At 37.6% G+C, this 16,021-nt stretch overlaps 1 protein-coding gene across 18 annotated transcripts in view; it reads right to left on the minus strand.

The window, feature by feature from the left end:
- ANO4 (anoctamin 4) overlaps window positions 1-16,021 on the minus strand; it is a 442,247-nt gene that overhangs the window by 214,073 nt on the left and 212,153 nt on the right. For 16 of the 18 annotated variants that reach the window (XM_044941445.2, XM_044941444.2, XM_044941443.2 and 13 more), the window contains one exon: window positions 3,144-3,248. The exons of the other annotated variants lie outside the window; for them this stretch is intronic. In XM_044941445.2, the coding sequence (XP_044797380.1) occupies window positions 3,144-3,248 (105 nt within the window). The remainder of the gene's footprint in view (window positions 1-3,143; window positions 3,249-16,021) is intronic. 18 annotated transcript variants of the gene reach the window in all.

Raw genomic sequence — 16,021 nt, forward strand, 5'->3', positions numbered from 1 at the left:
AAAGGCAGGAAATTTAGGTAACACAGAACTCTGCTGAAACAAGGGACTTGGCTGCTATGTTGGGATGGGGAGTGAATGGTGAGAATAAAAAGGGAGGGAAAAATAACATCAATGAAAAAATACACACTCAAAACAAATATCCCTTTACATTAGACCACCAAATATAAATGCTTTCCTACTACAAAGTAACTAGGTTGCTTTCATTTTGAATAAGACAAAATTTTTCCTGACTTGAACTGTGCACCAAAAAGGTTCACCATTGCTTTAAAGTATTCTGCCTAGCACAGTGGCCGGCATATGACAGGTGAGATGGATACAAGAGAGGATGGATAAAATAAGTCTTTCCTTCCTTATAAGCCATACATCTGATATGAGGGAAGTTGAAAAACAACTTATGGATGGTTAGCCACTGAGACTTCTTGTTTTGAACAGATGAAGCTATACTTAGGGCATAAGCAACAGGAAAAATTGTAAATATATTTTACAACACAGAAGCATGGTGAAGGAATTCTTGCATCAAGATGTAACACAAGAATAAAACTGTAAAAATCCAAAGTAGTTCACTTTTTCCTAATCATTATTATTTCACTTTTTATTTAGCACAACAAGGGCTGACACACAAGGAAATACTGACTCTATCATATATTAATCATATAGCCTCAGGATGTATATGCACTTTTAAAATGAAGACAATAGTATCTACTATTACTTATGGCCATTTTAATAATGACAAGAGACAGTCAAGGGAGTGCACTTACCATGATGGCTGCTAAGACACTGAAGAAATATTTGTGTGTATGCACACACACACACACACACAGTGTTCTAGCCCAATCCTGCATATCATACAAATCATACAAAAATGTCCCCAAAATCCTAAGAAACAGTGAAATCTTTCCATTATCCTGTTAATCCAAATTAATATGTTTGTAGTAGACAATGAGTTTTACTGATGTTCAAATCCTGTATTTTTTACATTTTTTATATGTCAGTCTCTCAAAGATTTCTATAAATAATCATCTAAGGCACAGTCCCTTGAAGAACCACACTATGTGATTTTAGACTCAGAAATATCAATGACCTGGTTAAACATCTGAATTGTACTTGGAATCTCTAGTTAGAGACTGAAGGTAGATAAATGGCCCAAATCTTTCTCACAAGAGATGCCCCAGACTGTGTGGGTAGCTTCCCAAACCTACTTAGCATAAAACGTTGCTTTTTAAACAAGAGAATAAACAGATTAAATTCTCAAACATTGGAAGATTCTTAAACCTATAAAAATTGTGTTAAAATGAAATAATATTTTCTTTTTCTTACTTTTAAATTTAAATATTAAGTACTCACAAACTTATACTCTTCTGTTCACAGAGGGATCACCATTCTAAACTATAAAACAGTTAACACCATAAAGAAGTGAGTTTTTACTAAGATGTGCTAACAAAAAATACTATAAAAATCGTTTTGTGAGCACTTAGTTCACTTTGACAGAAGCTCATTCAGCCCTAAAAAAGTTCATTGCCTGCACTTGCACAGAAGCCAACGTTCATCATTTATTAGAAAATAATCCTTTCAGCAACGTGTAATCTATCATCTTTCAATCAAACGAAGCAATTACATAATTTTATAACTTTCCGTGAAAAGTTAATTTCTCTCCAATGTCTACTAATTTGATTTTTATTCTCCTGGGGAAATTTTTTCTCCTTTATTCAGCAACCGAGTATGAAGGGATTCCCCCCAGAACAAATACTTGGTCCTTTTAAGTTTTCATTAAAAGTATTTCTCTTGGAAGTAGTCTTATCTTCAGTTCCAGGTCCCTTCCCACCTCGGTGTTTACTGAACACATTTCTGAAAGAATTAAAGGAGGGTGGAGACCCTCCTTTCTAAGTCGGTCTCCACTATTTATCTTCTTGACATTGGCACTGGCCTTCTTCCATCCTAAACTGTCCTACTTGTGAAGTGGATATATTAATTACCTCGTAAGATGGGGGGGAGGTGGTAGTTTAATGACAAAAGAGGGTAAACAGAATTAAAATGCTTAAAACTGTTCATAAGAAAATAGAGAAATAAAAATATAGTTTAGAAATCTATATTTCAGAGAAATGCAATGTCACAAAACTCAAAGTAGCAAAAATTGCAGATCTGAACCCTTCAAATCCAATATTAAAATTGAAAGAGGAGCATAATTACCAAGAATTAGAGCTCTGTTAATGAAACACAAATGTTAATGAGTTAGTTTGTGATACCACATCCCCCACCCTCAATGCTAAACCTGTAACATGAGCAAATGTATTGATTACGATAAAGTTCTTGGTGAAAACTATGTAACACAAAATAGACGAAGAAGAGTAAACCCTGATTAATCAAAATGCTTAGAAAAGAGGAATTTACTTCTTGGTCACAGCACTGCATCAATGACTTCATATACCCATTTTGAAGAATAAATTCCTGATTCTGGTTTACTGCATCAAAACGCTTCCTACTACTGATACTTGAGTGAAGGAATATTATTCTGGTGTCTTAAAGATTTTTCTTTGGTTATGATTAATCAAGGAATCTAAAAAATTATAAGGCCCAGTGATTTACTAAATATTATAGCATACTAGGAGAAGGCAATGGCACCCCACTCCAGTACTCTTGCCTGGAAAATCCCATGGATGGAGGAGCCTGGTGGGTTGCAGTCTATGGGGTCGTGAAGAGTTGGACACGACTGAGTGACTTCACTTTCACTTTTTACTTTCATGCATTGGAGAAGGAAATGGCAACCCACTCCAGTGTTCTTGCCTGGAGAATCCCAGGGACGGGGGAGCCTGGTGGGCTGCCGTCTATGGGGTCGCACAGAGTCAGGGACATGACTGAAGCGACGCAGCAGCAGCAGCATAGCATACTAAGATTTTATAATCCCTCTATAGTTTTCCCACCAGGCATCATCAAAAACCGCAGTACTATGTGGCTCATTTTCACAAATCAAACTGGCATTTTACTAACCATCTCTTCTGGTTTCAAAATTATTTTACACAGTATCTCTTTTAAGACATCATTTTATTTTAAAGCTTGGCATCTAAGGTTTCTAGCTTTATTACCCCTCCCAAGTATTATAATAGTTTCTCCTTTCATGGTGAATTTAAAATTGGAGAGAAACTTACTTTCTTGTATTGCATTAAGAATCTCTGAAAAGTCCACATCACTCCTTGGCCCGTCAGGTAGTATTTGCATATCCAGCTGGTAGCTTTGCAAATCCACACCTCCTTCTAGAGAAACGAAAGATATTCTTGGAGTTTGCACTGGTTATCAGACAGCCCAGCATCAGGGTCCCAAGGAGAAGTAATGTCAAAATCTAAATGAACAGCCAACAGCCAGCTGGTTTGCCTACGGATCCTCCCACTTGGACAAATGACTTTTTAAAAATGAGCAACATTATCAGCCATTTGCCTCTTATGGGACCAAAAAAGTTTAATTGTATTTCCAAGGCAAAAATAAGGCAATTACTTTATTAAAATACCACCTACTTCATAGAATTTATGGATGATTTCATAGGTGGGGAATATAGCATGCTGACCTCCATCCAAGGACACTTAAAATTATTCTCAGCTTCTAACATGGTTAAAACGGAACATTACACACTAACACTTTGTGAGACCATTTTCCTTAAAATGATAGTAATTTATCCAAAAGACAGGATTCAATATTCCTGATATCACAGAAAAAAAGGTATCAATTTTTTCACAGTTGGACTTCCCCTGCTATCATCATTTACTTTTCAATTATACCAGAATATTATAATTTGTTCTATGAAGTAGTTAAGGCTCTTGAACTTGGTTTGCCAGATGTATTTTTGGTGTGTTCTAAAGAAAGAAAAATTTATCAATCAGGGTTCAGGATGGGGAACACATGTATACCTGTGGCGGATTCATTTTGATATTTGGCAAAACTAATACAATTATGTAAAGTTTAAAAATAAAATAAAATTAAAAAAAAATAAAGAAAGAAAGAAAAATTTTTATGTTGCTCTGCACACCTATGGATCCCTGAAGGAAGTCAAAGAAACTAAGATATCAAAAAGTAGCTTTATTGTTAACAATAAACCTCTAAATGCTTCTTAAAATAAATGGTAAGAATTGGATGAGTCTGGAAGGCTGAACATCAGTGCTAAAATAAACAGAGAGCCTGCTAAATAGAATGGGGCACACTCTAGCTTCCAAAACTTTTGTAGAAATAATTCTTTCATAAGCCCAGTAATTATTCTCAGCTTTGAATTAAAACTTTAATTATATCCCTAAAACTCAAGAAGAATAAGATACAGTTACTATCTTATAACAACATTCATTCTGGGAGGGAAATGGACACAAGTAATTATAATGGGCTTCCCTGGTAGCTCAGATGGTAAAGGAAAGGCCTGGAATGCAGGAGACCCAGGTTCAGTCCCTGGGTTGGGAAGATCCCTGGAGAAGGAAATGGCAACCCACTCCAGTATTTGTGCCTGGAGAATTCCATAGACAGAGGGGCCTGGTGGGCTACAGTCCACGGGGTTGCAAAGAGTCAGATATGACTGAGCAGCTAACTATATTAGAAAGGTGAGTTTTAGGAGGGCAGGAACTTTTGTCTGCATGCTATAATCCATCACTTAGAACAGTGTCTATTACAACTAATGTAGATGGAATGAATTAACAAGGTTATGCAGTACTTATGAAACAAAGGCAGCAGAGCTATACAACACATAAAGCTATTAAGCTCAGATTCTGCAGGCAGACAAACCAGCATTCACATTCTTATTTAGGAAACCCTGAATCTCTCTAGATCTTAGTTTCCTCATTGATGAAACAGGGGTGATAGTAACAGTTGTATGGAACAGCAATGAAGACTAAATGAGCACTCAGTAAATGGAAGCCATTACTCTTTTCTTTTTAGAATTTTATTTATATGTTTATTTTTGGCTGTGCTGGGTCTTCAATGCTATGTGGACTTACCTGCATTGGCCATTACTCTTACCATCCATTATGTTTATTAAAGCAACTACAGGTTTATTGAACTACAGATTTATTAAAGCAACTACAGGTAGTTCTTTTAGGTTTCTACAGAAACTACCTAGCTATTGAGGAATGAGAAGGAATCCATAAGTCAATTATTTGGGACCAGTGATAATCCAGCAATGCAGACATAGCGGTGAATTTTTAAGTGTGTGCGAGCACTTGCCTCATTACAAAGTCTGAAGTTGCCTGTGAGATTAAGCTTCTCAATAGAAAAAACAAAGATGTCTTCCTGCTGGTCTAGAATTTGAAAGCACTATATGCTTTCTTCCCTTTCATGGTCAGCTACCTTGAATAGGGAGGGAAAAGTTCTGATGCTTTTCAACCTCTGCTTAGGCTAATCACTGTGCTCAATAACCAGAGACCCAAAGACCTCACAATGACATTGACAGAAAAAAAAAAAAAAAAAAGAATATTCAATACTACTTTTCAGCCAGACTCTGTGCCACTTACTTTATTATCTCACTTAGTTTTCACTCTAACCTTGAAAAGGAGATGCAATAAGTTATAAAGACATAATACCAACCCATGCTCTTAACTAGTCTTTAAAACTACTCATATCCAAGCAGTCATAAATACAGGCTGCTAGAAATGAGAACATTTAACACTTTTTACTGGATTCCAATAGTTCAGGATATACCAATATTCAGGACTTTGGACCAGGACCAAAGTCATTACATAACCTAAGAAGCAAATGACTTCTAAAAGTAAATTGATATACAGAAGCTCAGTTTATTTACTTGGTATCTGTCATAGAAGTTCATAAACTCATCAAGTAGTAGTTGTGACTATTAAATAACTATAATTTTTCATAACTAAAATTCCATAATTTTGAGTAAATTTTTGTTAGAGGACAGGTAGGAGCATCAGTTCAGTTCAGTTCAGTCGCTCAGTCGTGTCCGACTCTTTGTGACCCCATGAATCGCAGCACGCCACGTCTCCCTGTCCATCACCAACTCCCGGAGTTCACTCAGATTCACGTCCATCGAGTCAGTGATATCATCCAGCCATCTCATCCTCTGTCGTCCCCTTCTCCTCCTGCCCCCAATCCCTCCCAGCATCAGAGTCTTTTCCAATGAGTCAACTCATCACATGATGTGGTCAAAGTACTGGAGTTTCAGCTGTAGCATCATTCCCTCCAAAGAAATCCCAGGGCTGATCTCCTTCAGAATGGACTGGTTGGATCTCCTCGCAGTCCAAGCGACTCTCAAGAGTCTTCTCCAACACCACAGTTCAAAAGCATCAATTCTTCGGCACTCAGCCTTCTTCACAGTCCAACTCTCACATCCATACATGACCACAGGAAAAACCATAGCCTTGACTAGATGGACCTTTGTTGGCAAAGTAATGTCTCTGCTTTTGAATATGCTATCTAGGTTGGTTATAACTTTCCTTCCAAGGAGTAAGCATCTTTTAATTTCATGGCTGCAGTCACCATCTGCAGTGATTTTGGAGCCCCCAAAAATAAAGCCTGACACTGTTTCCACTGTTTCCCCATCTATTTTCCATGAAGTGGTGGGACCGGATGCCATGACCTTAGTTTTCTGAATGTTGAGCTTTAAGCCAACTTTTTCACTCTCCACTTTCACTTTCATCAAGAGGCTTTTGAGTTCCTCTTCACTTTCTGCCATAAGGCTGGTGTCATCTGCATATCTGAGGTTATTGATATTTCTCCCGGCAATCTTGATTCCAGCTTGTGTTTCTTCCAGTGCAGCGTTTCTCATGATGTACTCTGCATATAAGTTAAATAAGCAGGGTGACAATATACAGCCTTGACGTACTCCTTTTCCTATTTGGAACCAGTCTGTTGTTCCATGTCCAGTTCTAACTGTTGCTTCCTGACCTGCATACAGATTTCTCAAGAGGCAGGTCAGGTGGTCTGGTATTCCCATCTCTTTCAGAATTATCCACAGTTGATTGTGATCCACGCAGTCAAAGTCTTTGGCATAGTCAATAAAGCAGAAATAGATGTTTTTCTGGAACTCTCTTGCTTTTTCTATGATCCAGCGGATGTTGGCAATTTGATCTCTGGTTCCTCTGCCTTTTCTAAAACCAGCTTGACCATCTGCAAGTTCACAGTTCATGTATTGCTGAAGCCTGGCTTGGAGAATTTTGAGCATTACTTTACTAGCATGTGAGATGAGTGCAATTGTGCAGTAGTTTGAGCATTCTTTGGCATTGCCTTTCTTTGGTAGGAGCATAGGAAGTCACAAAAGAAGCAACATAAAAAGGCATTCGGATCAAAGTCTGTCTTTAAAGAATGTTAAAGACATGGAAAAGAAAAAAGTGAAAAAGTAGATACAAGCATACAGATAAATATATAGATGTCTCAAGTATACTAAAAACCACACTTTTTTGTCTGATTAGAAAAAGGAAGAAATATTCCATTGGGTACAAAAGCTCTCTGAGCTGTGAAATGATGGGTATTTTTTGTTTTATTCATTATCTTTCCAATGTTTTTCACAATAAGCAACATATTTTAGTTTTAAAGTTATTTTAAAATTCAGATTGTGGCAGTAGAGGATATTCAGCATTTAAAATTCAGAATTCAAGACAAACTATTGATGTTAAACCATTAAGGGACTAATTTAATAAGAGATTTTCTAAATTACTACAATTCTTAACCTGTGTAAGTCAAATAGCTCTAAATTACAAGATGTAACACTCTCTTCATAGTAAACAGGATTGCATTTAGAATCCCTAAAATACAAGGCCTTTTCATTCCTTTGCTCTCAAAGGAATACAAAGTACACTTTCATAAAATATAATGCTGTGGAATTTCTGGCAGTAAGTCACTCACTAAAGTTTAAGATGATGAAATAGGGAATGCTGTAAAATAAGAACTTTTGTAACCTTTCCTAAATGGAGAGTGATCACTGTACAAGGATATCTTCAAATGAATCCTTCAAGGTGACAATCTTCATCTTCAGCACATACTGCCCAAGTGAAACAGACTGAATAACTTCAATATACAGGAAGTTGTGTGTCTACTTTGGATTTCTGATATTTAATTATTTATTGTTAGTCCTGTAGCACTGGTGGATTTCTAAAAGTTGAGAACTGGACTCCTTCCTATGGTCACAGATGTCTCTGAGTCAAAACACAAAACTCTGAAAAAACTAGGCAAGAGGGTGAAGGTGTCATGGTTCCAAACTGAAGGGCCTCAATAACTGACATGTAACTAAGTCAATCCCCAGAAAAGTAAACAAGTTACCTTCTAGAGGGAAGCTAAAAACATACCTGAAGTTGTGGAGAACCTACTAAAAAATTTCTAAAAATCAAAAGTAGCTACAAAGTTCATGTGATCTCCAAATTTGCCTTTATCTTTTCTCACACTGAATTGACAGGAGTGATTATATTCAAATCTTAACTGTGATCTGTAGTATGAGTGAAGTGGGAAGCAATTTCAATAAAAAGCAACCTTGATAACACATTTAATAAAACATCTTCAGCCGAGGAAACATCTTAAAAACTCATTTTAGATTTGTACCTAGCTTACGGGGAATTTAGCTAAATTCTTTTACGCTAAAGGAACTCCCCCTCAAAGCTTCCAATATGAGCTTCTCAATTAGCAAGTATGTTGATGCCTCTCCCATCCCATCCCTGTCTATAGAAATTCCTTCCACTTTTAGGACCCATCCTGAATGTTCTATGTTTCAAGCCATTTCCTGATCCTAACAAGTAAATACCATTTCCTACTCACTAAACCCATGCAGTTATCTATATTTTATCTTTCTTACAGAACATATTTTCCATAAAAAATTAGGTAAAGTATGTAGCATCGTGTAGACACAGACAAATCTGAGTTCCTAGTTCTCCCCATCTAGGTTTCCTCCTCATTTCCAGCACCTCTGACTACACTGTGACATGATGAAGGCTTGGCACCAAACTGCATCCTCCTTTTCATTTCCTACAGAACTCAAGACAAGGCCTTGAACATATTAGTTGCTCAGTTAATGCTCTTTTACTACAATTTCACATGACTAGCAACAGCAGTAGATATAGACAAGAACATGTCCCAGTTTTCCTTCCTTGTCCACAACTTTAACACCTCTTGATAGTCATCTATAGATGACTATGAAAGGCATATTCTAAATCATACGTTTGCTCTTTTCAGTAAAATCTTTTAAAATTTTTGTCAAATAATAAAGAAAACTTTCAAATACCAAACGGCTTAGAATGAAAATCAACAATAGACAATTCTATTCCCTTTTCAATCCCAATCCTATTCCCCTAGTCCAATCACATTTAAGAGTTTCTGTTTTTACTTCCTTTGGACCTCTCCATGGGTGTACTTGTTGTTTCTTGATCACTTTTACACAGTTGACCCTAGAACTGCACAAGTACACTTATATGGCAATATTTTTTAAGAGTAAATACTACAATACTTAACAATGGTTAAATGGGATATAAGTTTGAATCCATAGATGTGGAGGAATATCAGATTGGGAGGTACAGTTATAAATTAATTATACACAGATTAACCACCACACCCCATTATTTGAGGGTCAACTGTTCATTACATAGTTTTCTGCTATGATACAAGACAATATAACTTATATTACTGCTGCTACCCCTTTCCCCTCACCCACCTGTTTACCAGTTATTCTACTTTATCACCTTTGTTTAGTGACTTTAAATCAATTACTTAAAATTCAACTTCTTTGTTCAATCAAATAGAGGTGATCTTATATTTGTAACAAACACAAGGTGACATAAAAAAGCATATTCTTCCGGAGGATTCTAACACTGGAAACTCTAGATTTACATGTGGGATATTCCATTGGTTCTAGAAAAACTTTCCATTTGTTTTTCTTCATTTATAGTGCTTACCAAACTCTATTTAGTGTACCATAAGCTAAAACACCTTCAAAACAGAAAATGCTTCATTCATGCTATTGTAAAAAGACACACAAATCCCACTCTTTCATTATTAGTGTTGCTTAACTATAAATCTAGTGATACTGCAAGATCATTCTTTTACATAAGAAAGCTAGGCTTTGTGTTAGTAGGAATACACAGATTGATTCATCCACATTTGTCACTATAAAAGCTAAATATGTTTCCTCTAATGATTAACATGGAGTAGTTTTAAGGACCCAATTCTGGACTAAATCATGAATGGAGAACATTTAGCTAACAGCAGGTGGATGTTTCTCAGGTCTAAAATGGAAATAATAATCCCATTGCTTCAGTTAGTAATGGCTGACCTTCAGCAAAATTACCTCTATGTTTCCCAGGATTGGCAAGACAGTGATCTCCTAAGTTATAAAGAATGCCTGTGCTAAGAGGGCCTAGAAACCAGAGCTGCAAAGCTCGAAATGGCAGGAATGATTTGTGCAGAAGTCTAGGCAGGGCTCCATGGGGGTCTTCCAATCTCTTAGAGGCTGAGGTCTGTTGCTATGACAACAGGGACTCTTGCAGAGAAAGGGAAGAGAGAAACTCAGGATTAGGAGGGGTTATAGAATAGAATAGAAACCATGCTGCTTTCAAAATCACTATAATGTTGCTTACTCTCTTAACTTGCACAATACATATACAGAAGGGCCTGAGATGAATGTATGAAGCAAAATGGCCTCGCAAGACAACAAACCTCATGAGAGGCAGGGCTCTGTCCACCTTGGATATCAGTCTCTAATCTCTAACTCTGGGAATTAAGTAAGCACAATAGAAGCTTACTATTAACTGTCTATCTACCACAACTACGATCTTAGGTTGGGGTAGGGCTGACGTCATTGGTTATAGTTGTATGATCTTGAGTTAGTAGTTATTTAAATCTCTCCTAAATATAAAACTATTTGAAATAGCCTTGTGCAGAAGATGCAGTTCTAAATTCTATTAAAATACAATACTCTTCCCAGAAATAATTTTCTTTGTGTAGCTTTTTTTCATTCACTTTGTATGTGTAAATGGTTGTGAAAAGATTCTTTAGAAAATTCCCTCTAAATGTATTCATGCTCCTGCTCAGTGGTATCTGACTCTTTGCTACCCCATGGGCTATAGCCTACCAGGCTCCTCTGTCCATGGAATTTTCCAGGTAAGAACACTGTTGTGTGTTTCTATTTCCTACTCCAGGGGATCTTCCCAACCCAGGGATTGAAGCCATGTCTCTTGTGTCTCCTGCGTTGGCAGGCAGATTCTTTATACCATTATGCCACCTGGGAAGCAATAAATGCATTATATAGGTCAAAATATGTGCATATGTACCTCAGCAAAGGGGAAAAAGTATACACTGATGGAGAAGAATTTGGCATATATTTTTAGAGAACAATTTTGTTACTCAGCAAATGATAGCAAGGAGCACAAATCCCAAAGCCCACATTTCAAGGCTCAAAATAGCTTGTTTTCCTAAGCACCCCTCTATTTACTAAACTCACATCACACATTTAAAAAATACTTTAAGAGGATGTGATTCAAATGAAGGATGATTAGTGTTATTTCTAAACCATCATTTAGAAAGACACCACATTTACCTTCAAGGCAGTGAGAAATAAAAGGGTTTCAAAGTAGCTGGTTTTTCTCCCACATATTCTCAAAACCACATGGAAGATCTTATCTTTCAGTCACACCAAAAATCCATCTCACAAACAGAAAAATAATTACGTATTTTCACCCCAGCTTGAGATCTATTCAAGAAGAACATTCAGATTCCTCAGGCTCAATAAAGAAGTTTCAAGCATATTTATCAATAAAATGTTTGTTTCCAGATAAGGTGATGAGAAAACACTACATTTCACATTCAACTCTTTTCATCCTCAAGAACAAACCATTGGCTCAGTGGGGGGAAAAAAACACTCCTAAGAAACTGAAGACAAAGGTTTTAGCTAAAGTCCATCGATGACTAATTTGTACTTGTTGGTCAAGTAACTTCATTTCCTGAGCCCAGTGAAATAGGGCTAATTCTGCCTCCCAGACTGCTGTGAGAACTCAGACAACGGAGCATTACCTAACAGAATGTGGTGGTATCATGATTATTATTGTGGTCAAGATTAACCAGATGATTATCCTTTCCTAATTTTTTTTCCTAAAGAATGAATTGAATTTTGACTTTCATTTTGGCAGAATAAGAAATAAGTCAACGAAGAGACAAATCTTTCTTGTCTGGCTTTTTTCAAATCTCTCCTTAACTTCTTTTCTTTCCGTCTTTTCTCCGCAGCCTCTGGTATTGAAGTTAAACAGAATATGAAAGGTACTTGCTGAGTTGATTCTGTTCCCTAACTTGAGATCAGGTCTTGATATAAGAACCAGAAAGTAATCTTTAAAACTCAGGGAAACAGGAAGGAGTTTAATAATATTGGAACTAGAAAACGGGAAGAGGAAATGAGAAAGGTCTAAGCAACTACACTCCAATAAAAATTGAATTTAAGAAAAAAGAAAGGTCTAATGTGAAAGTGAAAGTGAAGTCACTCAGTTGTGCCCGACTCTTTGCAACCCCATGGACTGTAGCCTAACAGGCTCCTCCGTCCATGGGATTTTCCAGGCAAGAGTTGTGCCCGACTCTTTGCAACCCCATGGACTGTAGCCTAACAGGCTCCTCCGTCCATGGGATTTTCCAGGCAAGAATACTGGAGTGGGTTGCCATTGCCTTCTCCAGGAGATCTTCCTGACCCAGGGATTGAACCCAGGTCTCCCACATTGTAGGCAGACGCTTTACCATCTGAGCCACCAGGGAAGCAACTACACTCCAATAAAAATTGAATTTAAGAAAAAAGAAAGGTCTAATGTAGAGTAGAACAAAAAATATGCTAGAAAGTGTACCATCACTGACATATTCAATAGAAAGAAACCCCATTAAGGTGACTATGTGTGTTTTCAATGGAATCCTATGGTCCCTTCCTTGCTACCCTAGGGTGTGAACGATTACAGGGCTTTAAATTTAAATATTCCAAAGCTTTGTAATACAAACTTGCTAGAAATACTGCTACCAAGTTGACTGAAGAGGTAATGAATGAATCAAACCACTGGAGTTGGAATCCTGCCTCTGACACTTACTGGCTGCATGTTTTGGGGCAAGTTATTTAAACCTTCCCTGTCCCTGCCTTAGATACCCCAACCACAAAATAAGGATGACAGCATGAGGATATTAGGGGAATTAAATGGAATAATGAATGTAAATAGCTTAACAGTTTTTGAGGTTGGGAATATGGTAGCATGCTTAATGATAGCTGTAATTATATTATTGTCAAACATTTAATACCCTTTGCATACAGAAAGTATAATAGTTATTCTAGCTCACTGAAAACAACAAAATCCTGAAGTTTCTCTCCTATGAAATCAACTTGTACCAGCATTTAAATACCGTATCTATATAAGGGGGAAATGATCATGTATAAAGGGGGACAGAGCTGCTTAGGCTTTTCAGTTCAGTTCAGTTGCTCAGTCATGTCCGACTCTTTGTGACCCCATGAACCGCAGCATGCCAGGCCTCCCTGTCCATCATCAACTCCTGGAGCCCACCCAAACCCATGTCCATTGGGTCAGTGATGCTAGACATTATTTTGAGAAGTAATGAAACATATTATCAAAACATCATTTTACCAACTCTAGAAGAGAATAAGGGACAAATTCTGTGACTAATGGCGTTTCTTTAGGATTCTATAATGGGCCTATCAGATAAAGGAAAAGCTATAGAACAAAGAAGCATTTTCGATTTCACAAAGCTTCTAATTAATTCTATTTCACATGGCACAGTCATTATACTGGGATAATTTGATCCCACACTCACTAAGCTTTACAGTTTCAAACTCAAAAATTCATAATCAATGCTTCAGTTGAGTCTTCTTGACCCTTAAATGATAGTTCCAAGCCTGGTGCCATTTAATACTTTAATGATTTGCCCATAAAAGGAAACAGTATTCACTAATTTTGAGCAGCTAAAAGATAAGGTCAAAATGAACTCAATACATAAGAGAAGTCTTTGAAACAATCAGAAGGAAAGACAAATCATATGAATACAAGGTGGAGGTGAACAGTTCCTGTGTCAGTGCCGCATAAAGGGAAACCATCTAAATGTTGTCCTGGCACAAGTTAACTGGGAAACTGTCCTATGGTTCAAGAACCAAGTAAGAAATGATTCTGGGACATACTTTCAGGCTTCTGAACTTTGTCTATGATGACGGCGACAACAAACATCATCACTTGCTCCTGGCACCCTACTGTGCCAAGGATCATATCAAGCATTCTACATGAACGGATTCATTTGACATAACAACGCTATATAGGGTTGCCAGATATAACACACAAAAATACAGGGAGGCCAGGTAATTTGAATTACAAATAAATTAGTAATTTTTTTTATCATAAGTGTGCCTCATGCAATACTTCAGACATACATCAAAAGATATTTGTTTATCTGAAATTTAACTGTGAGTCCTGTGTTTCATGTGGCAACCCTAACACTGTGAGATATGTATGAATATTCTCATTGTGCTGATGAGGAGACAGATTCAAAGGAATTAAGTTATTTGCCCAAGTCTGCAAAGCTATTAGGTAACATGTGAGTTTAAAACATCTAACAACAGAGCTTGCATTGATCACTAGTATAATGCACTCTTACTATGCTCTTTCCTATATCTGGATGGCCATCACCCCACCTTATAGAGGTCTTAGTTGACTTTCAAAGCCCAAAATCATATGGCCTTTTGATTACTTCTTAAATCTTTGTCCTTATTAAGAATGTTACCATAATTTTATTTACATCTTTATTCCACCCTTTAATACAATGAATTCTATTATAGCAGATTAAGCACAGGTCCCTGTATAATGGACATGCTTCCATATACACTTCCCTTTTGTAATGTCACTTCTATTTCATTTTGGGGAAGTGTCATTCCCTTACTGTGTGGAATCCAAGTGGGAGGAGAAATCAAGGGGTCCTATCTGCTGCTCAAGGGAGACGTCTCCTCTCCTATCCTTTTATCTCTCACCACTCTCTACCCAACCAAGGGAAAGGCACGTGGCAAATAGGGATCTCTTCCAGGTCTTCAAAAACTGAGCCAAATTGCCGGGGTCCAGCCCCGGCTGATCCAGGGTATTCGAAGCGGGGACGGCGTCGGCGACCTATTTAATTATTTATTCATCAAAGATATAAAGAGTAATAGAATGAGGATAGCTCAGTAGGAAAATTCAGTGGAGAAAAGAGGCTGAGTAGCTTGGTTTACGCGGGAGACCAATAAAACTTCAAGACAAGAAGTTTGCACCACTTACGTAGGCCTCAGGCGTCCTTCCGTTCTCCCGAAGGAGAGGAGACACTGAGGCCTCCCCGGTCGGATCTTAGAAGCCCAGGCATAATTAGCAAGCATGGTGGGTTCCGCGCTCCAGATGGAGACTCAGCCAGAATTTGAAAGAGAGAGCGACATGGGGAGACCAAGTTTTGGTGAACAAGGCCCACACTTTATTTTCCAAAGTAGTTTTTATACCTAAAGTTGTGCATAGAGGATAATGGGGGAAGGGGTGGAGTCATGCAAGGACAGCAGTTCCTGGTCCTAATCGAAGCCAGGCTTTTCAAACTTATCATATGCAAAAGTTCAGGTGAATTACATCATCTTCTGGCCAGGAGGCCTGTTAACATTTTAAGAAACTTATCTTTCTCTAAAGGGGATTATTCCAAAGTCAGGCACCAGCCTCCAAAAAAGCATTGGACAAAGCTGCATTCCTATAGGGCAAAGGTGAGGTGGGCTCAATCAAGAAAAGAATTAACTCAAGGGTCCAACGTTACAAACATTGAGGCTACTACTTACATTTCTATACACCCATTATATCAATCAATACACTGCCAAGGACACAGTAGGTACGGAGTATGGAGACTTAGCAGCAAACATTGGCCCAACAAGTGAAAAACCCTTCACCAATACAATTTCTAATCAATCTTTTAACTACTCAAAGGAATCTGTGTTTAGGCAGTTTAGAACATCTCCTGCCTCTCACAGTTGGGAGGCTCTGAACAATCACATGTGGCCGGAAAAACCTATTCAGGCAGGCTAGAGGATTTCCAAAGG

Source organism: Bubalus bubalis, chromosome 4, assembly GCF_019923935.1.
Source record: "Bubalus bubalis isolate 160015118507 breed Murrah chromosome 4, NDDB_SH_1, whole genome shotgun sequence".
NCBI classification, from domain to species: Eukaryota; Metazoa; Chordata; class Mammalia; order Artiodactyla; family Bovidae; genus Bubalus; species Bubalus bubalis.